The following is a 23,129-nucleotide window of genomic DNA, read 5'->3' on the forward strand; positions in this document are numbered from 1 at the left end:
TATACAGATATAGCTATATATAGACCTATCGATCCATCTCCGATGCTGTGGTTCTGTGATTACCGATATCACCATGACTACTAATCATTATTCATGACATCATCATATCTGCTGGGGCCACTCGGCCATGGCTGGGGTCGTTACTGTTAATCGCAACGATGCTCTGTGCAGTATCCGCTATTCCCATCACCAAGTCCCTCTTATTCAGTTATTCCTCAGACACTAAATCAATCATCGTGGCGTCACGCGCCACACACACGTCACCGTCTCGTCACGCTGTGGGCGGGACTGTCTGTGCGGCTCCGAGCCCCAAGGTCGCGCTGTCATGACTGAGCAGCTTTTAAAGGCGACGCGGGACTGATCCGGCACAGCCCGCCCGAGCCTTTCCCGACCAAGCAGTGCCTTTAAGAGCGCACAAACACTTCCGGGTCCGCTCCTTACGCGTCATTCCGCGGGGCCAATCAGAGCGCGAGCGCGGCCGCGTCGGAGCCAATGGGACGGCATGGAACGAGCTGCGCGCGGCGCGGACGTGGCGCGGGGGCTGGAGGCGCTGCCGGTGCCGGTGCGGGCGCCGCCTCCCCACGGGCCCGCCGCCTTCCAGGTAGGCCCGGCCCGGCCCGGCCCGGCCCGGCCCGGCGGGGGGGGAGAGCGAGCCGCGGGTCTCGTTACATTCATTGCGGGCAATCGCGGTATAACTGCGGACCGGACACACGTGCACAGTCCAACCGGCCCACTCCCAGGTACCTGCTCATCCAGCACACGGGATTAGACCGTGTGTATCGTGCATTAAACGCATCCCTGCCTGGTCCTGCTTTAGCACTTGCCATAAAGCTGCAGTCAGCTGGTTTGTTGCCAGGCGGATGCACAGCAAGTGCACGCGCAAACCAGGAGATTAAGACCGGTGACCTGTGCGGAGTCCCCACGGTACTAAAAACCTGTAAAAAAAGAGTTGAGGGTGGAGGTTGTATTTATCCTGCAGTTTGGGAGATATTTATTATGTTCAATAGTATAAATATCCTGCAGTTATACAGCCTAGTGTAGTAACCAACTCCCTCCAGCTAGTTTCTACCCAGCTTAAATCTGAATGAGGGGCCGGGTCTGGTGACTGGAGTCATACATAACATCACCTGTTTGTCCCATCCGTTTGAGCTTCCGTGGACCATCACCGCTACGGCGCTGTCGTCAGAAAACACCGTGCAAACAAAGAGCTGTTGCTTTCCGAGGCCGCCTCGAGTCTGTCGGGGGGCCTCCCGAGTCTAAACGAGGTTGAGAACTAGTGGCCTAATGGACAGAGCAAATGCTTTGCTGGACAGCGGGCTTATCACACGAGTGTGCGTGGCTGCAGGTGGCAATGAGAGTAGTAACCTGGCATTTTCAAGAGGCGGGTCTCAAGCTTGTCAGATTGAAGACCCCCTTGGGCAATGCCAGCTCTTTGCTTTTGCTCATTTCTTGCCCCCCCACCAAAAAAGAAACAAAACAGAACAGATGGATTCTTCTGTTGCCACGAATTCAGACCACGCAAGAGGGCAGGATGCTTTGGATGCTGTGGATTCATGTTTGATATCGCTTGTGGATCTCACAGGTTTTTGTACCCTTAAAAAGGGATCTTATGGCATCACAGAGTACTGCTGTGGGACCCTGGTCGAGGGTCCCTGCTGTTCACAGATAGGAAGAAGCAGTTGCACTGTTAGGGTGGTCACTTTCCCTAGGTCTGAAGGAAAAGATCCAAAATTCATGAACGCCATTTCTAATTTTTTATAGCCAGCACCAAATTCCCTACAGGCACATAGGAAAGTAGGGGGTTTATTTCAGTTAATTTGTGGGTATGTTGGCAAATAGACAAAAGTCCCTAATTAAAATAGACTCTCTGAACAGAAGCACAAGAGTTCAGCCCCCCCCCATGTTTGACTAACAAGTTGAAACTGACTTTATTTATGATAAAAATGTTCATGCTGATGTGAACGTTCGTTTAATGGGGGCAGTAGTTGAATTCTGAAAGCCTGAATTGAAACTTGTTGGTTTCTGGCTTAAAACCAGATCTCTCCCTTGAAGGAAAGGAGGCTGAAACGCAATCTGAACGGCTTTTGTTTTTGAGCACACATGGGTGTGCTAGTGTAACACATTTTCCTCTTGGGAAGATTAAATTACTGGGAGAGGTATTAATAAATACCAATACCTACCTCTACAAACTATAAAGCTTTTCTGAATAATGAATATTCAAAGTAAAAATGGGGGCTTGAGGTTATCCACAAATTAAAAACAGTTTTGCTAGGACAGCTTTTAAACAGTCAAAATAGCATTAAATTATTGTAATGAAATTTTACAGTGACTTACATGCATAGACATATTTCCATCTTCACCATCTGCTTCTGTTTCCGTTCTAGTATGCAAATAAATAGCATATTTTGTTTTTCTATCTGAAGGAGTGCTTTTATTACTGAAAAGAGTCTATATCATGTCTGGCCATCATAGATAAAATTAGATGCATTTGTTTTGTGTGGGCTAGTGAGATAATCTATTACCTGCCTCAAAAATAGCTTTTTATTTTTAATTTATTTATTTTAGGAATTATCTTATTAGTATGAGGGCCTGCCTATTTTTTTCCCCCAGTTCCGGGCAACTAAAACTTGCATTTTTTAACTAAACCCAAAACAAGTTATTTTAATAATTATTTAAAATTATAGAGATGAAAAATTTAACTGTTCATAATTACCCATTTCCCTTGCTACAGATAACTCTCCCAGACAAGCCGGCTTCTTGGGTGGACGGGGGAAAATACCGAAAGACACCACACCTTTGTCCAGAGACACTTTCCTAGACACTGCATTTAGAGACAGTTGTCCCCCTTGTGGTCATCTTCATTAGAAATGCCGGCACGTGGAAGAGAGAGACGGTACTGCCTCTCATTCCTGGAAGCAGCTTCCCTGGGCCAGGATTGAGAGTCTGTGGTGAATTTGAAGGAGGAAAGGTAGCAGTGTTATCACACCTGCCCTGTGTTGTGGGGCTTCAGTCTCCAGCAGTTGAGACTTCTTTGGGAAAGAAAAACTTAAAAAAAAAAAAAAAAATACAGCAGTATCCTGCTACAGTTAGCAATAGCTAGATTTTGAAAACAGAAGCCACAGCAGACAGATTTCTGTGATTACAAGTCTTGCAAAAACTCTAGTTTGTAAGCAAAGCCGCACTAAAAAGCATTAACAAAGAAGCATTAACTAGTTACAGCAAGTTTTGGTTTGTGAACTAAGGAAAAAAAGGGGCAGGGGGGCAAGCTTTGAATGTCCCCTTTGGGGGGCGAAAGGAGCATTGATTCCAGAGATACTCATTTGCTTACCAGATGATGACAAATTGTAGCCACTTGAGAAGTTGTCATCGTTATTACATGTCCAACCCGTGTTCAATAGGAAAGGTGTTAAGAGACATTAATTCATGTTTTATTTTCCCTCACAGGGTGAAAGGCAGCATCAGTCATAATAGCCATTTGATTTTTCTCCTTTTCACAGTATAGCCCAGAACACGTGACTGGAGCAGGTGAAGACATCGACCCCTCTGAGATCGTTTTTCCCGGATGTATTTGTCCCAGTGCCTCCTGCACAGCCACCACGTGTTCATGCCTTCGCCACGGTGAAAATTACAACAGTTTATGCATCAACAGCCTAGAAAGTGAAACAGGCTATGCTAGGCCTATTTTTGAGTGCAATGCTATGTGCCAGTGTAGCGAGTCCTGCCAAAATAGGGTTGTGCAGAGGGGTTTGCAATTCCAGCTGGAGGTGTTCCACACTGATAAGAAGGGGTGGGGTCTTCGCACTCTGGAGTTCATACCCAAAGGAAGATTTGTGTGCGAATATGCTGGTGAAGTTTTAGGTTTCAAGGAGGCATGTAGAAGAATACAGGCACAGACACCAGATGATTCAAACTATATTATAGCTGTAAGGGAGCACCTTTACAATGGACAGATAATGGAGACGTACATTGATCCTACCTATATAGGTAATGTTGGCAGGTTCCTGAACCACTCTTGTGAGCCAAATCTGTTTATGGTCCCTGTTCGAATAGACTCAATGGTGCCTAAATTAGCGCTCTTTGCAGCTACAGACATCCTTGCCGGCCAAGAACTCTCATATGATTATTCTGGAAGATCCCATAACTTACCAGGACCTAAAGGCGATGGAGAAGTCTTGAAGGAAGACAGAGGAGTAAAAAAACCCTGTTACTGTGGTGCTAAATCCTGCATTTCTTTCTTGCCTTTTGACAGTTCTCTCTACCCCACACCACGTAAAGAAAGTTGTGTTAAAGATTCTGAGTTTGATTCCTAGATTCCCTAGAAACAGCTAATGGAATGTTAATTGAAATAGATGCTATTTTTACTAATGATTATTCCTTTTTGTTGAATGTTCACCTCCTCTCTAACATATACCCAAGAAGAACTACACTAGCAAGACACTGGAGGGAGGTGGGGAAATGGAAAATTAACTCCACTTAAGTAGTTATATCTCCTTAAAGTTGATGCCAAAACCAAAATCAGAACTGACTAAAGGATTTAAAGCTATTGCTCACACATACTGAAGTGTAAGAGGTACTCGTCTTCCATCCATCACATCTCACGGTGTTTTCAAGAGGCAGTTGACATAACCTTTTTGCTACCATAAGGGTTTAATGCTTACATATTATGCAAGTGACACAGATTTACTATACAGCTGTTGCACAAACTAAGCAGATGTGTAGTAGTGCTGCAGGCAAGCGTGCCGGATGATATGAAAGAGGGAAAAACCGGCCAATTTTAGACGTTGAGATTGCAATGTACCTCTGTACTGACTGGTAGAGCTAGCTTTGGGCAAAAACTAGGATGCTAGAGCTCATGCATCCTGAATGCCCTTTGGCAGTTTCAAGGTAGATAAGAGAGGCTGGCAAGACATATCAACAGGGGAGTGGTTCTCGCATCTAGCCTTCAACTTCATTGTTTTAGTTTGTATGGGTTTGCTTCACTTTACACGAAGGTATCCAAAACCAAAACAAAGGAGGTTAATCACAAAGAAATGCACAAGGATAGATAAAAAAAGTCAGATGATTACAAATTAGAACTAGAAAGGAAGTGGAGGGGTAGAAGTGAAAGCTGGCACTTGCAAAAGGCAATGTCAGCTTTATTCTTAACAAAATTGGTCTCAGCACAAATTTTTGAAAAATAAAAGCTATTAAAAAAAGACTCCTGAATTGCCTTAACCATTCAGCAGCTTGATTAATTACAATTAAACTTGGGATCCAACTCTGTTCCGTTACCACTTCTCTGCAGACTGTATTTTTCCTTGTGCTGTATGCCAAAGATTGCATGTACCAGGCTTCCTGCATGATATTTCCTCTTCTTTCACCTCAAAGCACAGCTGATGGAGTATCAGCATCAACTTCCAAGTAGTCATCCCTGCGAAACAGCGAGCATCACCTCAGTGTTTTCAGCTTCCATTGGAAAAAAAAGAGCCTGTACGAGTGGGAAGAAAATGCAAACTGCTCTTTGAAGCAGCACAGTACACTTCAGTTTATACAGAGGCATTTAAAAGCAGAACGAATTAGGATGTCAGATAGAGACAAAAACATGGGGCAAAATATCAGAAGGAGAAAAGTCAGACACTTCAGAATTAAAAAGTGGAAAAAAGGATGGATGGATGAACAAATAAACCTGCAAGTCTGACTTCTGAAACAGATTCAGATCATAGTGGGTCATGGATATCTGTAGTATAAAAAACAGTGTTTCTGTGGTGCTCAACAGATGGCAGAGATAAGTTAATTCTCTTAAACTAGCATTTTAGCACTTTTTTTTTTTTGCACAACCAAGTGTTTTATTTCTTAGTATACTGGTCTCCTTCTCCAGATTTTTCCATTTCTCCACTGGTAGCCCTGTATCTTGATATATCAATTCCATATCCCCATTCCTAACACACAACTGAAGCAGAAATAAAAGCCCGCTCACTTAAAAATATAAAGTAGCTGTTTAGCAGAACATAGGAAGGAAGTTTCCAGGTGGTTTTCTTCCTGCTCTTGTGGGCTTTTTATCTGAATGCATCAGGTGGGCCTGGATTAATGCAAGTACTTTTAAGCCAAAGGATCTCCAACACCCACTCTGTATGTTACAAGTATCATGCAATTAACTGGTTAATTGTGCAATTACCTTTAGACCAGCTACACTTGCAAAGTAGCTATCACACCATAAAAAGGTCCAACCAGCTATAAAATTAGACCTTGAAAATAAGTACTAACTTTGTAGCTGGTTGCGGTTGAGCTTGAATTTGCACACGTAGCAGGGTCTCCCTGGTGGCTGACCCCCTCATCAGCCAAGGGGCTCCCAGCAGCAGGGGTGCACCATGCCCACTAACTGGGCCAGGAGTCGCACAGACTCTTAGATCAGCAGCTGCTGACTCTGGGTCCCAGCAGCAACAAAGCTGAAAAACACTACCTAATCTTACTTCAATACAACCTTGGAATTTTCCCCGAGTACTATTTTAGCCGTTATGATGCATGTGAGAGTATTTTTGTTTCATTTTGTTTTTTGCACGTCTCCATTATTTTTCCCCTATCAGAGTTAAACATTCCCCTTATTACTTTGGCCAGTAGCTATTATTTGGGAGGGGACCACTTCACACTTAAAAGAAGGTCTTGAAGGAATCGAGCTTTCCTAGGCAATGGTCACTGGCATGCCCTTTGAACCAATACTTCATGTGCACGAACCCTAATTTTTTTCATTATGCATATGTTCAAAGTTTGGGGTATAAAGCTGCAATTCCAAAACCCATGTAGGTGACCAATATGATTAAGATAGTTTCCAGTTAAGTTACTACACAAGAGCAAGAACAAAAGCTTTAAAATCTACTTCCCCAACTCCAGTGAGTAAAGGTGCAGGAATGGTTTTGAGGCACATAAGCAGCAGTAACTAGAGTCTGTCAGCTGCACGAGCCCTTGATTTATTTGCTCTCCTCAATTTGACCTCAGCCTTTATTCATAACCTTTCTGCATACATACAAGCTGCCTCATCTCAGATACAGATAAATTAACTTCCATAAACCAAATGTGGCATGTCATTTTTCTATTTATGAGGACAACTGTTTGTTTGATTTAGAACTGAAACATGACTCGATAGTGATAAAGGGCAAAGGGAATTTGGATGCTTTTCCTGCCAACTATCTCTCCAGCAGCCAAGCATATGGCCTTTTGCCTTACCCTATTTTATAAATGAAGTCTAGCTTTGGTTATGGAGAACTACTGATAAAGTCTGTAGCCAGTTTCCAAGCTCTTCAAGGAGAATGTTCTTTTATGGCCGAGAGAGAGAGAAGAGGAGGGGAAAAGAAGAGCTGACCCCCATCTCGCGTTCTGATTTGAGTCCCATCACAAAAAAGTTTCTCCCTTTCAAAAGTAGAGCCTCTCAACAGTCAAACAGTTAAGGTCCAATCCTACAAGAGTATGGAACAGATGGGCATCTGTCTTCTTTGGGAACCACGTGGACTTTAGTGGGCCTTCACTTGGGCTGCTCGCAAAGTACAGGCATTTTCAAACCCACAGCACTCGCATCCATTAGCCTTATAAGACCAATGCCTACTTAAACAAGCGCTTAATAAAGCATGAGTTTAAATGCTTCACTGAATCATTGTTTAAGCCCCACTGATGTTATGAGGGAACTGCTGAATTGGATTGGGGCATTAATAATTGATTTACAACTAGAGGTGCACCTATATAATCAGTCGCTTATTGGATCGGCACCAATAAAAGGAAAATTACCATTATCAACAATTGGCTTTTTTTGGCCGGTGTAGCCAATAATGTCACTGATAAATAGTGTGTGGCATGTGCATAGCTACAGGAATGCAACCCAGCAGCTTGGAGAGCAGCATGTGGCTGGTAAATTGGTTGGGGGGTGGGAAATGGGAAGGGGTATGGGGAGAGGGGCAGATCCAAGCCAAGAGAGAGAGGGAGGGAGGGAGGGACACAGAGGCTGCTCAGCCAGGGCAGCAAATGGGTCCATGACACCAGAAGCAGGACAGAGCTGCAGGCAGCTTGTCCAAGGGGCATGGCAAGTGGGTGGCTCCCTATTGCTACGTGCACCCCTAATGGAAGCATGGAGGGCATGTACCCCCCAGATGCGTGTGCAGTGTGAGGGCAGGCTGCCCACTTTGGGCTTGAGGCCAGGGGCTGCATCAGCTTCTTCCCCGTGGGAGAGCTAGGCCAGGGCTGTATTCGGGGCAGGCAGCAATAGCACTGGGAGGGGTGGCTATGCAGTATTTGGGGGTGGCTGTAGCCCACCCCATAGCCACCTCTTCCAGTGCCACTGCCACTTCCCTCAAGCACAGCACAGCCCCATCACTAGAAAGAGACTGGCATAGTCCCTGCCCCCAAGTATGCAGCAGGCAGTCCAACCTTGCCCTGCATGCAGATCCGGGGTCAGATCTGCACACAGATCCCCATTCCTCCCCCAGGGGTGCATACAACGGCAAGGAGCTGCCCCCCCCCCCTTCCAGCTCAGTCCTTTTTCCAGCCCCAGGTACACATTTACTGCCCTGGCTGGGCAGTGCCTGGCCCTGCCCCTGCCTAGAGTTACCATATTTTCAGTATCTAAAAAGGACACCTGTGAGGGGAAGGCAGTAATATGCTTATGCCCTGCCTCTGCCCTTCACTCCCAATCCCCAGCCCCCTTCACTCCCAATCCACAGCCCCTGCCCCACAACCTTGTTGGTGTCCTGCCGCCCCTGCCCCTCACTCTGGACCCATGTAGAACCAATTAAAATCATAACAAAAGCTATCAGAACTAGTGTTTCCACTCATGGAGATGCAAGTCTGACACTGCCCACTAGTATCCAAGCATTGTTTAAAGACACCATCATTAAAGCAAGAATTCCAAGGTCTAAATTAGGGCTCAGCTATGTATTCTAGTGGCAAGTGGGAATGACCCAACTCAGTCAAAGGCAGGCTAGGACCCAGGCACTGCCTCTTTTCCCCATCCCCCAGATGAAGTACAGCTTGGGTGAAGGCACCTACCACCAAAGGCCCTACTACAATGACCAGATCCTAGGACTCCCCAAGCCACATGAATTGCACGTGGCTAGTCCTCAGACAGGGATTGGGCCCTGCCCGCACTGCCCCATCCCAGCTGGGATCAGGCTGTGCACCACTGTGCACACTCGATCTAATGCTTGGGGCTACAACCCATGTGGCTCTGCAGACCAGATAACATGGTGCTGGGGGATAGATCTGGTCTGCAGGCCAGTGGCTGAGCACCCCTGCTGGAAACCCCCCCGATCTAAAAGGATTGTCAGATTCAGGTTAAGAGCCTTATTCTCAATATTCATCATACAGGAACCAATTTGGGTAGCCTGGGAGTTAAGAGCAAAGAACAGATTAGAAAGTCTCTGAAGTTTCTTTCTAAATGCAGCTTTTAAAAACAACTTTCCATTTCAGTTCAAGAATCCTCCAACAATTTGTCACTCAAGCAGTCATTCACTATCATAGATAATTAAGACGTTACAATAGAAAAATTTTAACGGTATCAGAGCCCTCCAAAACAAGCGTAGGCAATACATGGTAGGAAGTAAAAAAAATACAACTCCAGTGTGTTTTTATCATGAAAGCTCTCTAGCACAGGGGTCGGCAACGTTGTTGGACAAAAGTGTCAAGAAACACCTGCAACCTCGATTTTTAAGATGTTGGTGTGCCAGGATCAAATGGCAAGGAGCCATGAGGGGCCCAATCCTTATTGTGGCTGCATAGCCTCAGCCCCTTTTTCCACCGCCTGTCCCAAGGTGTGCATGGCCAAGCAAAATGCCTTTGTGCGCCATAGTCTGGCACCCATGCCAGGGGTTGCCTACCCCTGCTCTACCAAAGCAAATAAAGGTTCAATCCTTTTTCCATGTGCACATAATACATTATCAGCCTGTAGTCTAGAAACAATCAACATCTAGAAAGGCCTTTTCTAGAAAGGCTGTTCAGACACAACAGGCAAAGTTGCATTTTATACTGGATATTTAAACGGCTTAAAATCTACAAAAAACCCCCAACATATTGCCAAAATAGGGCAAGCTATAGAATGGCTCTATAGAACTGCTCCGTCTTTTGTCACTGGATATAATTGACAGTGTTTCCCGTTTTACTTGAGATGCCATATACAGGCTAAATTCTAGCTTTTCTTTTACCCAGAATATGCTAACCTCTAATTTTAGGGCCTTGTCAAAAAGAATTAGATAATTTAAGAAAGTCCACCAACCAATTTATTCAGTATTAAAGATCTTGTCTATAGAAAGTATTTAAAATAGTATCCGAAACAAAATTAGCCTTCGTAAAAAGCACTGAGCAAAGTTCTGTTCAGTTTTATGCTGGTGTAAGTCTGCAACAGTCCCACTTCAATCAAGAGCATTTTCTCCCTACTTTAATTAACATGACTTAGAGGAAAATGCAACCCCAACTTCCCCAGAGATAAATGGAATGAATCTCTCCCACTGGCTTTGACTCATTCTGGAAAGTGGTTCTTCCAATAATTTTCTTTTCTCACACCCCAATTTCTTCTCCAGTCCTGGTGGTCACCGATTACCAAAGAGCCTTCTCAGCAGACTGGAACTGCATCGAAGTCCTCTTGGTGGAGGGACATTTTGTAGCCACAGAGCTGAATGGTTCCAAATTCGGTCATTGCAAATTATCTGGCAGGGTATCTGCTGCACAACGAAATCCCAGGTTTGAAGCTGAGCTGTCTGGAGTGTTCTGGCTGCGAGCTGCGCAGCGATACCTGTAGCAATAGGACTAGAAGACAGGAGAAAAAACAGAAAACAAATTAACCCAGTAACTCAAGGAATACAAGCCATAACAAGAGCTGGTTAAGACCATGATCACCCTAGATCACTTCAGTTGTTGGTCAAGTTGTGATCTGTACTACTGGATAACAGTCAGATATCATATTGATGTCAGCAAGTTAGAAAATCCTATTCGAGAGAAGAGAAGCTCAAGGAAAGACTATTGTAGTAGCTTTCTGAACACTTTTCTACCCCTTAAATCTGTCCTCCTCTCTCCTGCTGCCTTCCCTCCAGTCACTTGCGTTTTACTCAAGTTCTTACATTTGGCGAAGGCCTGCTCCAAGTTTTGAAATTAGGTGTTTCTGGCTACTACTAGCTGTGTTCATAAAATGCTATCTTCCCCATGTGCTGAAAATGAAAGAAGTCTGTAAGCTATTTGGATGCTATTCATTGCCACAGAAATGCATGGTGTTTTAGTAGATGCTGCCTACAGATTAGAGTTTAATGAAAGAGTGCTATCAACTTGTAAGAGATTATAACCAGAAGACTGGAAAAGAGCATGTTTTTCTACTTAAGGCTTGGGGGTTGTGTTGGTTCCCCTTCCCACCCTCCCACCCTTTTTTTATCTATTTTTTATTAAAAACAGGTGGAGTGGGATAAGCACCAATTAAAAGCAGAAAAATGTGCTAGAAGAAAACTGAGGAAGACTGCATAAGTAGCATAGTTTCTAGCTTACCGATAACTGTGGTCGTGCGTAGACGGAACGAGGGGCATGTGCGCACGACACTTTAAAGCAGGCTAAATGTTTTTTCACTGCTTTAATAGTGTTGGTGTTTGCACACGTTGGCGGCGTATAATGCATCAATTGCAGCCACTGTAGCAAATTCGGTGGATAACGTGCCTTATGTGACTTGGGGTGCAAACTAACTCCTCAGAGGAGTTTTTCGGTTTGCTGCCCCTACAGCTGCAGAGTGAAGCAGCTCGGGGGCTCTGTAGGAAGCCCTGCAGGCACCCTGGCAGCAGCCCAAGAAGGCAGACTCCACCCAAGAGAAGCTGCGAACCTGATTTTCCCCCCCTACCCTCTCCCCAGAGCTTGCCTGCCTGAGCTGTGCTGGGGCTCAGTGCTTCCCTCTGCGGCTGCAGTGCCTCCCAGGACCGTCCGAGCTGGGTGCTTGCAGATGGGCGCGTGGGGGGGAGGGCCCGCTGCTGTGGAGGGAAGTGCCAGCTCCCAGCCACACAGTCTAGGGACCGCTCCACCCACCAGCAGCTCACCCTCCCCTCTGCACTGCCGAAGAGGCAGGTAAGTGTGGCAGGTGTGCGCACAACACAGGGGTTTAAAGGGCCCTAAATTGAAGTGGTGTTTTTAGAAACCCACTGCTTCAATTTAGGCCCCCCCCCCCCCCCCATTTCATCTACACACGCCCTGTGGAACAAAAAGGATTGTAAATGCTGGTTGCACACTTAAAAACTGCATATAGAATTGTTGTCTATATCAGAAGGCAACCGTGTTGTATTTCTTATTTCTGGATTTAAGATTTTTCCCCCCATGGCAGATAGCATATGCGTATAAACTATTGTACTCTAAAAAAGGAAATGCTGCATCTCAAAACCAAATTTGTCGTGATGTGTTCTGTACACTTATGTTACAAGGAGTCCTTTACCCTTACATTACCAGGCCTCTTATAATGGGAAGCATTGGACTCCAATTTATTCAGGACAAGAAAAACAACCAAAAAAAGCGTGGCCCATTTTCCAAGATTAGACCATCACATTTCCTCCTCTTAAGACTGAAGCTATTGCAGACTTCGTAACTCCCAACGGGCTTTCAGTCTGTGGACTGGAATAAGAGGTCACTCAACATCCAAACTCTAATCTTGTGAAGATTTTTCTAGATCAAACCAATAACAATTCTCACCCCCCTGCTTTTTGCAGCTTATTGACATGGCTAAAAAGGGTCGTGTTGAATTTTATCTTAGCATTTAGTAACTTAGACATTAACACAACTCCAAAAGGACCAGCTAAGTGGGGAAAAAAGGAAAGGGAAGAAACTGATGAACCAAGTCCATTCGTTAGAAAGTTTTCCAGAAGGCCCATCTAGCTTTTACACATTACTAGAAACATCACAACAGTTTAGTATTTAGCTTTTTTCTTTTCTTTTACACTCACTTTGCCAATTTTGGGGCAAGGTGTTTTTAAATCCTAACAAGGACTTGGAAAGAAAAGATACTGATATCTAGAAGAATCCTATTGAAAATGTCCTACATAAAAGAGAAGAAACTGAACTGAAGGCAAGGCAAATATTGTTCTCTTCCTGTAGCTATCTTGTTAAAGATAAGCAGGCTCCAATATGGTCTGTGCTAGTAACTATAAAAGCAACCGAGTCACTGGTAGGTGATTCAGCCGCCCCACATGTCCCTGATGAGCCATTATCTTGCACTGACAGTTTCCTCTCTCTCACAGGCCTGATTGCAGAGTGGACTGCAATTATACAGCAGTTGCCCTTTTGGAAATGAAGGAAGAAGGAACGGTTATTTAAATTGTCCCTCAAACGTGGGAAGCATTGGAGCATTATCCACCCATTGCCTCTTGCTGCCTAGCCATGGCCCGGTGTGTTGAGCAAGGTCCACCGGTGAGGAAGCCTCAAAACCTTCCATTGCTCATGTCCCAGGCTAATGCACAGACTCCATGCTCACTAAACACGAGCCTGGCAAAGGAGAGACAGACTGCCATACAAACAGTCCTGAATCACTGGTTTGTCCAAACTCCAACTCACAGTAACGTGCAAGCTTATCACTTATCACTGTTAGTCAGCCTAACATAAGAGGTCAAATTTGATTCATGTTCATCTCCCTTATCAAGGATCGTTGGCCTCTGGTTTAATGGAATGGGTTGGGAAGCTGCTCAGAGATTACTCAGAAAAGAATAACAAAATTCATGATTTAGCCATTCACTCCAGACAACTGATTTGCAAAATAGATTGCTGCTGGTTCTGTAAAAAGGAAAGAAAAAAAAAACTCCCACCTTGTAGCAATTAGGATAACAATCTGTTTGAATAACTATGCGGATTTTATTACAGTAGCTTTCTGAATCTGAGCATAGCAGTACTGAATGAGATGAAATCTGCTTTACTTCAGTTTCACAAGAAAAATGTAGGTCCTTGAAAAAGATTTAGTTTTGCTTCTGCATCAAATCCACTTATTGGACTTTACATCTTGTTCCTTTTCCAAGAATGAAATCACTAACGGCATAATTAGAGCTGCACAGCCACAATGTTAACCTTGGGACTAGCAAAGAGTTATTTGTAAAATGTAGGTCAGTACAAGAATTAGAGTTTTTATCTACTTCCTACAAAGCAGACTGGCTCCTCCATTTTAGAAAGCGTCTCTGAAGTGACAGAATTGTTCCAAAGCCATCTGCAGAAAGCAGAGATAACTGGCTCTGCTTTTATAGGCACTTAAACAGTAGGACAAAGTTTCTCCACAGCTCCTTTTTATCACTCATACCGAGTGATAGCATTTTCAATTAATGAAGTGCACCTTAATATTGAAGAGTTGAGGACTCTGCATCTATAAACTGAAACATATTTAAGACATTTCATATTTCCCCTTTCCTGCCCAAGATCTTAACAACTATACATATTGCACTTAAATTGTGAGTAGTCTGGCAAAGTATCAAAATGACACCAGGGACCTTTTTTTACTCTCAGACTTCCAAATTGGTGGCGATGTGGGCATCTGAGAAAGTGCACTCAATGTAGCCCTATGGCCTCAGCCTGGGAATCTAGGAATAAAAAAAAAAAAAAACTTTTGTATTCAGGCTCTACATTACCAATGGAAAACAAAAAGGTCCCACAACTGGAGTTCAATCTGATGTACGAGCTAGAACAAAACCTAAAACAGCCCCCCACTTTCTAACAGGGGCAAGAGGATTAATCTTTCATTGTATTCTACTGGCCCATAGGCCACAGGTACCAGTCATGGAATTAGCACCTTTGACCATCAATTTCCAGATGTTATTTTTGTAGTTTCAAGTTGAAATCCGGTTTCTCTACCAACTGGCGAGTCACAAGAAGCACAGGAGAGGGGCCAGCTTGCTTTCTAAACAGCTTTCCACTCCTCTGTAGTCATTTCATTTGTAGAGTGCATTTCCCGGGCTTGCGGACTGAAGTACCAGGTTCCACTGCGTAACCAAGCTTCAGTGCAGCTCCCTCCCCCCGCTGTGCGGAGACAGCAGATCCCGGACGTTTACTTCTGCTAACTTTACAGCGCTTCCATCTAAGGAGAAATTCAAGCAACGGTTCTTCATTAGATCCTGGACACAAATACAACCTACGAAGCCCGAGAACAGCTTTTGCCCCGAGAAAAAAAAAAAAAAGATACGGTGTACTATAACTGCAAAGGCCATGCTGGTGCAGAAGGCTCAGCGCAAGCTATGGCACTGACTGGGAATCAGCATCTTACTAAATTTTACAAAACTAACAGCTTTGAGGGGAAAAAAAATAAAGCACTTTTCAGTATGGTGCATGCACATATGCACACAGAAGAATCAATTTAAATGGGTTTCAAGAGAGGCATCCAATGAAAAAGTCCTTGTGCTACTAATCCCCAATTTATTTAATTTGGGGTCTTGATATACAGCCTACCTTTATCACCTAAAAAGGTAGACTTCAGGAGGCTTTAAAATGGGTCACATTATTCATCAGTACAGAAAAAATTATTCCAGTGTTAATTTAATCAAAACTGCTAATTAACATCTGACATTGCATTCTCTACACTGATTTTCTTCTTGGGTGAAATCAATCTCAGTGTGAGAAATTTAATCTAATTATGAGGATGATTTACCAGCTGCAGGCCTTAAAAGGAAAATCTGATACTGTTCAGTTCCTTTCATGTAAAGAGCCACAACAGGGGCACATTTTTGCAGGGCAATGTAAGCAAAGTTCAGAGCTTAGCTTTCCTTCATACCAACAACCTGCCAACACCACCTCCGTGCATCTCTGGGAGTATACCAATAGCACAGGGAGGGCAGCTGGTAGGACAGCAGTGGTCAGACTCCCCGCAAGGAATTTCAATTCTTTATCAGTAGCCAAGTCGAAAGCTTTCTTTCAGAAATCTCCCTCCGATCACCCTATACTTTCTAGGTCAAGAGTTGGCCTCAAACTGAAAGTTGTCTCTCTGCCTTCTGTTCTTAAAAGGACCATCCAAGAAGCTAGTTCTATCCATCTCAGTATTATCTTTTGCATTAGATGGCATGTTAAGAGTAGTCATTTCTACCTGAACAATATATTCAAGTAATGTTTTTTCTGCTGTTTATCAAAAACCTTAAAACATCCTACTAGGAAAGGGTTCAATTCCAAAACACAGAAGCAAGCTGCCTTCATTTACATCAGATGGCTCCCAATAGCTCTCAGCAGCTATTCAGGATGAATGCAATACAAACACATTTGTTACAAAACAGGGTGGTGACCAAATTTCTGCATGTTTGACATCTTAATCCCATATCTTTATTTATAAGCTTTCCCTGCATGACATTTTCAACAGGCCAGGGCAGATGTTTTCCTGAAAGTCTGCATGAACTCAGAAATCTGAGTTGCTTCAATAACATGCTTTTTGTAAAACAATCAACTTCGTAGGAAGACTTAAAAAGTTTAAATTACTGGTTTTAATTCAGCTGGGACAGAACTTTGGAGCATACAGAGTAATAAATATTGTTCTAATGTTTTTAACTTATTTGAAAAATTAAAAAGGGGGGAGGAAGATCTCTGCTGAAGCATCAATCTGAATAAGAAAATGTTTGTAGAATAAGAAAAAAAGAATCACTAGACAATGGCAATAAATAACTCGGGGGGGAGGGCTGTGCAGATTCAAAGTACTGTATTTTCTCACATACAAGATGCACTTTCCCCCAAAAAACAGCTGCTGGAGAAATCAGAGTGCACATGATATTGAAGAAATATGGCACGAGCAGGTTCTGCCACTAGCTTCCCCTGCCAGGACCCTCTAACCTCCCCCACACCTAGCAGTGGTGTCAGAGATGCCAGGACAGGGTTTAAAGTTCCCAGCTAGGGAAACCCTCAAATCCACTAGAGCTGACAATCAGCTGATTGCCAGATACAGCCCAGACAGCCCCAGTTCGCAAACTGGCCCTAGGGCCATCTGGGCCAGGACTGACAGCCAGCTGATGTCTGCCCAAACAGCCCCAGGTGAACCAGATCTAGGACTGTCTGGGGTTGGGGTCAACAATCAGTTGATTGTCAGCCCTGGTCCCTGGACAGCCCCAGGTCTCAGACCAGATTGGAGCTGGGACTGTCCATGCGAGGGACTGTACATATGGCACGGCAGGAAATGCAACTGCTGGGATCAGATATTAGCATGCCATAATTAAATGACGACGTGCCAGGGACCCCAGTTACCTACCACAAGGAAAGATGTTTTCTCCTTCATTCTGCCTTTCAACAAAGTTCCATATTATATGCGAGAAAATACCGTACCCAGTGTTATGGACTTGAACACGTGGGAAAGTTCTCGCACAATAAACAAGGGGACAAGATTACACTACAAAAAGTTTGGGGGGGGGGACTGTTGTTTCAAAGTGGGAGGATGCTTAGGGTATGTCTGGATGGCTCAGAGTGAGTGGATAAGCCCTTCACTAGGATGGAAACAAAGCCACGCACAGCCACATTCAGCACTGCACTAAATGGAGCTATCCTGCTTCTGAGGCTAGTGCACACGAGCTCAGTGCACAGCGCTGTGTTGGGCCAGAGATGTATTCTGAGCACGTTAAGGGCTTGAACACAAGGAGAGAGAGTACAGAGTCGCTAATGTGGCATCAGATGCTCAACGGAGCCTACTGAGAACTAACCCCTCTATGTAGGCAAGATATTTATTTAGCACAAAGACTACTTACGGAAGTTAAGTTCAGTTTGGAAACAGAAAATTCACTGCACTGAAAGTGCTCACAGCAAATTATATTAATGTGACATGGGTCAAGTTAGTCTTTGGGGAGGAAAGCTGACTACAAGGCTTACTGCTTAGACTAGCCATCTTTTCAAGCCCAGGAAATCTGCAAGTCTCTCTTTCAGTTCTATTATTACTTCCAACCATCTCAAAGCTTTTCTAGTTTTGCTCTTGGTAAGAAAATTATACATTTCATTAGCTTTAGTCATCATTGGGGCCATCTGCTTCCTTCGCTCTTCTTCCAGTTCTATGCCACCAAAGGACCTTCCCCCCCCCCCCCTCTATGAATCACCACAGGGGAAACCTGTTGAACCCATACCTCATACCAAATACTGACCAAAGTGTTTGCTCCACCAGCACGCTTGCAGTCAAAGACAGTTACTGGAGATGTAGCCTGCTCAGGGTTACACTCAAATTTTCTTCATATTAATACTGCTCAGTTGACAGTACTCTTTCCTACAACCTTGGCAAGTTTGAGTCCCATAGTAGAAATTGGATCTGAACCAGTGACAAGGCAGCAGAGTACTGACTGGGGAAGGGGTTTAGAGCAGAATTGGGGGAGGTGGAGATGAAAGTGCTACACTGCCAGTAAGACTCCACAGTCAGGATGAAACTAAACGCCTCTCACCGCTAACTCACCGGAAGCGACCTCAGGATGAGATGCTCTTTGTAAAGTACAAGGGATAATCTTGATTGAGATTTCCAATTTCCTCTCTCGTTTAGGCTGTCAACACCCCTCAACAGGGGTTGAGCAGCACCGTTGGGAAGGTCCAGATAGTTTGCTCCAACAGGGAACAGGAGAGAAAGAGGGAGTGGGCGAAGGTAGACTTTTAATATTGGGGAGTTTGCTGTTGTTTCTTATCTTCGGAGGCATCTTACAGTACGTCGTCCTGAGCCTTTGAGTAAGACAGAAGATTTGGTTTCCCCTCATCTGCCTGAGAGGATTTGAAACCACACCTGTCCTGCTCAGGAGAATGCCCTAAAACCACAGGCTATATTAAGCTAGGAGTTTTCCCAGCTTTAAATTTTTTCTGACATTCACTAGAAAAAAGGAAGACAAATTCCTATATCCCAACTTCATAGACGAGTGTCTAGCCTCCAAGATAGTTTTCCAATCTTAATGTCCAAATATTTAGTATCAAGTGAACAACTTTTACAATAAGCCATCTATATCATATCGAAGATGTATTAGAAGTTACACTAATTCTGGTTTAAAGCCCAGTACTAGGTTGATCCTAGTCTAGGACTGTGGAATTTTCCCTCTCCTCCCTTCAGGTCTGTTAAAATTTCTTTCTTTCTCTAGAACAAAATATATTTGTCTTGCTTCACTAGTAAATTTTATAGTTACAGCTCCCAAAAATGCAAGAAAACTACAAGCTACATGGTAGAGAACAGGGATGACAGCTAGTAATTAAGTGCTTGTTCTGAAAGCCTGCAAACACTAACGACGCTCCACAATTTAAAGAACGCCACCTCGAATGGAAAAGGACACTAGTTCTCCTCTTCAATATCTAATTCTTGGCTGTGGGGCAAGGAAGGCAAAACATCCTGCACTCTGAATGCTGTTCAGTACATTTCTATGAAAACTTGCCGGTTTGAGCAATATATGGGTGTAACAGATTACATTTGCTTATATTACTATGTGGGAATGTGAAGCAATATGGAAATACCTTAATTTAGCCTATGTGCCTTTTTTATAACAATACAAAAGCAAAACAAAATCCAACAACGTATTCTCAAGAGTTACTGTCATCTCAAAGCATAAGGAATTGAGAGGTGTGCTCTTAAACGAACAAAAAAGAAAAACAACCCAAAACCAGCCAACAAACCTTTGACAGCACTTAAGTATATCCAAGTAGCCTGGAGAAGGTTTCTGTAGGCTAAGGTTCCTATACATTAAAAGGTGCTTGAGAAAAAAAAGGTTCTACATTTTTATCAATTCTAATGACTCCTGAGCATTTCAAGGTTTTTAGGTCCATTGAAAAAAAAAAAAAAAAAAAAAAAAAAAGGTTTGGCTGGAAAAAACTTGTACAGGAACTCGAAGATATCTGATAACATTTGCTACGACAAAAACATCCTTAACCAAAACAACACGGGCGGGCGGGTGTTAACTTCAAGAGTACATTTTGTAAGCTGAATAGACAAAGTGCTTTTTAGGTGACAAAGACTGGTTCACAAGCTGCTAGGCCGACCCCATATACAAAAAAAAATAAATCAAGAATTAAGTTTCTACAGATGACACAGGCCTGTTCAAGAGAAACTAGATTCTTTCCTTCAAGGGAAGAATCATCATGGTCTGAACACAGAATAATTTATGGCAGAATGTAAAGGTGCAGGAGAACATAAAATTTGCACGTGGGAAATAGTGTCAGTGAACCAAATTAAGCAAATACATAATCATAGAAAAGCATGGCTGGAAGGGATTTCAGGAGCTTGTCTAGTCTAACCCCATGCTTGAATGATTGGATCCCAAGATATCTATTCAGAACTTGCAAAGCCTTTGTTAGCCTGGAGCCGATAGCATTCCTGCTTTTCCCATCTGTCAATGAGGTTAAGTGATACAATAGCAAGGGAACATCTCTTAAAACTTGCTAAGGGGCTGTTTGTTTCAAATGCTGAATATGGAGCCTCTATAGTCAAGATACTGCACGCTAATGCTGGACTTGCCTAGAAACTACATCTACTAAACCAACAGAATAACCGTAGACTTACTATTCTCTATGGAGCTGGGACAGTTTTTGTAGCGACAGCTTTAGACGCAAAGAGTTTTTCATTTCAACCATGGGCAATTTCAGAAATTAAGTACTTATTCCTTCAGTGAGATGCTTGCATAGGCATAGCTATGACGGTAAGTTTGAGCAACACAAAGGCTAACAGTATTAACGCAGTATTTTTTTTATTTTTTTTTTAAAGCTATTCACACATACATCTAGCTCCTGTCAAACAGTAGCTGCCAAATATATTTACTGTAACCTAGTCTTGTTACATCATCAGAAATAAATGTAGATTAAAAATAGAAAACAGCAATTATTAACAGCCCACTAGCTAAGCCAGCAAGTTGCACTATGGGCTTTTAGTTTTACCTTATGGCACATATAGGATCCACCTTTCTTCACTCTGTCGGTCCCCGAGGAGGGTCCCTTCTGTGGATACAAGGATCTGTTATTACTCATCTGAAAAATGACTCATTTACAGGAAATAGGAAAGAGCAGGAAGATGGAGAACAGATATCATCCAGCAGCATTCAAAGCAGGCAAATTGCACCCATTTCAGATATCAAAACCTTAAAATAAACAGCACTGGAATCAATTGAAAGACAGGAGAAAGTAGTGCAGTGCAAAAGAAAGTTTGTCTTCAGCACTGCAATGGACACTTAGAATTCACGTTGTTGCTCCACCTGTTTAGAGGGCTGCACATTATTTTGTCTTAAATTATGCTGTAACTAGTAAAAAGTGACACCACGGCTCTTGCACACTTGTCAAGAGGATCCGAAATTCTCCTAGCAAGAGAACTGCGACTGGTCTGTTTGCAACTTGGTAAGCGTCACATCAACATGCCCTGGTGCTCTAATCAGCTCCAGTTATAAGGCTGAGCGATCAGAAAGGGTCCTGGATTTTTCTGTTTCAAAAAAAGATCACAAATTCTCAGATTAACTCCCCCCCCCCCCAATCCATATTGCTGACATTTACAATTTTAAGGTAAATTTGGAAGCCTACCCATGCATCACCTCACTATAATAAATTCTGAATACCTATAAATTTTGGTAATTTGGGGGGGGGGGGGGGGTATTAATCATGGGAAAAAAAAAAAAAAAAAAATCAGAGCTCTCTGCCCCTGTCCCTCACCAGGACACAGGTCCAGCTGTAGCTGTATCCCCGCTCCACTTCGTTGTGGTGCTGAGCACCCTCAATATGCCAGTGCCCTGCCCATGCCATTGCCCCTCACTTCCCACCCCTGGGCTCTACTGGTGCCCCTCACTCCCTGTGCAGAGCCCCCTGCCCCCCCCGGACTTGCTGGAGAAGAGCTCCCCCCAGCTGCCAGAGCTATGGGGCCAGGGACCTGGGCCCACAACCCCCTGCTCCCCCAGCAATGCCCAAGCCCCGGCTGCTGCCTATGGGAGGCAACAGCCGCTGCGATGGAGTGAAGTTTGGAGCCTGGCTCCCTCTCCCCTATCGGTGGCATGGCTGGACAGGAGCCAGTGGGGGACAGGGGCAGATGTGGGCTGAAGGCTGAGGACTCCCCATCCTGCTGCCCTCCCGCCGGGGCCTCCGCAGTCCAGCGGGCAGGACCTGGCACAACAAGACAGAGCACGGCTGGGCATGGAGGTTCGTGTTGCCACTAGGAGCCCCGGGACACCATGGCAAACTGCCCCCTGCCTGCCCAGCAGCAGCATGAGCCTCCCTGCCCAGCCCTGCTGCATGGGGTCCCACCTGCTGAGCCATGGAGGCCCCAGGGAGGCAAGGGGGCAGCAGGGCAGGGAGCCCTGAGCCCACAAGGCAACCTTCATGCGCGCAGGACTGGGGGCACGTGCCTTCCACCGTCCCCTACAAGGAGTGCATGCAGTAGTGGGGAGCAGCCTCATCCCCAGCCATGCCCAAGTACCTCCCTCACTATGGGGCCTCAATTCCCCCCCCTTCCCCCCCCCCCCCCCATTTACCTGCGGGGAGCTGTGGGAGCCACTCGCCAGGCTGCCATGTGCATGTGTGTGTGCACACATGCACACGACACCCCCTGCCCAACAGCCCTCCTCCCAGTTCTCCCAGCAGGCTGGAACTCTGCCAGCCTGCAAGGGGAAACCTGCCCTTTCCCACGTTTTTCTCCTTAAAGAGAGAAAATCCAGGTTTTGCTCCGTTCTTCCATGGTGAACCAAAAACCTAGATCCCTGGTGATCAGCCACCTGAACAAGGTTTACTACAAGTCTAGGGACAGAAATTACACAAACTGGTAATAAGTGATTGAAAAACAGTTCAAATCTGTAACAGCAGAAGTTCAGTGTGCGTAAACTGCTTTCAAAATGGCCAAAACTGGTTTAAGATAAGTCTGATACTACATCCAGGTTTAACTGATTTAGGTTAAATCAGTTTATTGAACTTCCATCCCAAATCCTCTCCAGAATCAAGTCAATTCACAGTCCCCCAGGATGCTTTGAACCTTCCCTGCAAACCCCTCCTCGCAGGGTGGGTGGTCTAGCCTTGACCCAAGCTGTCTGCTCCAGCTAAGCAGGGAGGCATGCTCTAAAGCTCCCTGACATCTGGCCTGAGCCCTGCTGGCAGGTAGGTGGCTGCATTTCCAGAACACAAAGTGAATGCCTGTTCACTTGCGTATCGGTTCAATCTACACAGCTTAGACTAACCTGCAAAGATGGAATCAATTCAGCCTCAGGCTTTTTGGCTGTTTGTACTTAACCTAAAAAGGCAACTCG

General features: G+C 44.5%; 2 protein-coding genes across 4 annotated transcripts in view; one reads left to right on the forward strand and one right to left on the reverse strand.

Annotated features, from left to right (window-relative positions):
• The first annotated feature begins 484 nt into the window (after window positions 1-484).
• On the forward strand, window positions 485-5,270 carry LOC102562146 (histone-lysine N-methyltransferase SETMAR). Of its 2 annotated transcripts, none has more exons than XM_014604333.3 (2): window positions 485-601; window positions 3,498-5,270. In XM_014604333.3, exons 1-2 carry the CDS (start codon window positions 503-505, stop codon window positions 4,308-4,310), a joined length of 912 nt encoding a protein of 303 aa, XP_014459819.2. In that variant the 5' UTR covers window positions 485-502; the 3' UTR covers window positions 4,311-5,270. The 2 variants fall into 2 exon arrangements, 1 of the variants encoding a protein (XP_014459819.2); XR_002094197.2 differs by lacking the exon at window positions 485-601 and adding an exon at window positions 608-740 and having other exon boundaries at window positions 3,498-3,587.
• A 4,116-nt stretch (window positions 5,271-9,386) lies between these two features.
• Window positions 9,387-23,129, reverse strand: part of SUMF1 (sulfatase modifying factor 1) — a 54,396-nt gene continuing 40,653 nt past the window's right edge. The window contains exons 8-9 of one of the 2 annotated variants that reach the window (XM_014604527.3): window positions 20,791-20,850; window positions 9,387-10,761 (exon numbers count right to left, since the gene is read on the reverse strand). In XM_014604527.3, coding sequence (XP_014460013.3) covers window positions 10,648-10,761; window positions 20,791-20,850 — 174 coding nt within the window. In that variant the 3' untranslated portion in view covers window positions 9,387-10,647. The remainder of the gene's footprint in view (window positions 10,762-20,790; window positions 20,851-23,129) is intronic. The other variant, XM_019499802.2, reaches the window with a different exon arrangement.

This window comes from Alligator mississippiensis, chromosome 12, assembly GCF_030867095.1.
Source record: "Alligator mississippiensis isolate rAllMis1 chromosome 12, rAllMis1, whole genome shotgun sequence".
Taxonomy (NCBI): Eukaryota; Metazoa; Chordata; order Crocodylia; family Alligatoridae; genus Alligator; species Alligator mississippiensis.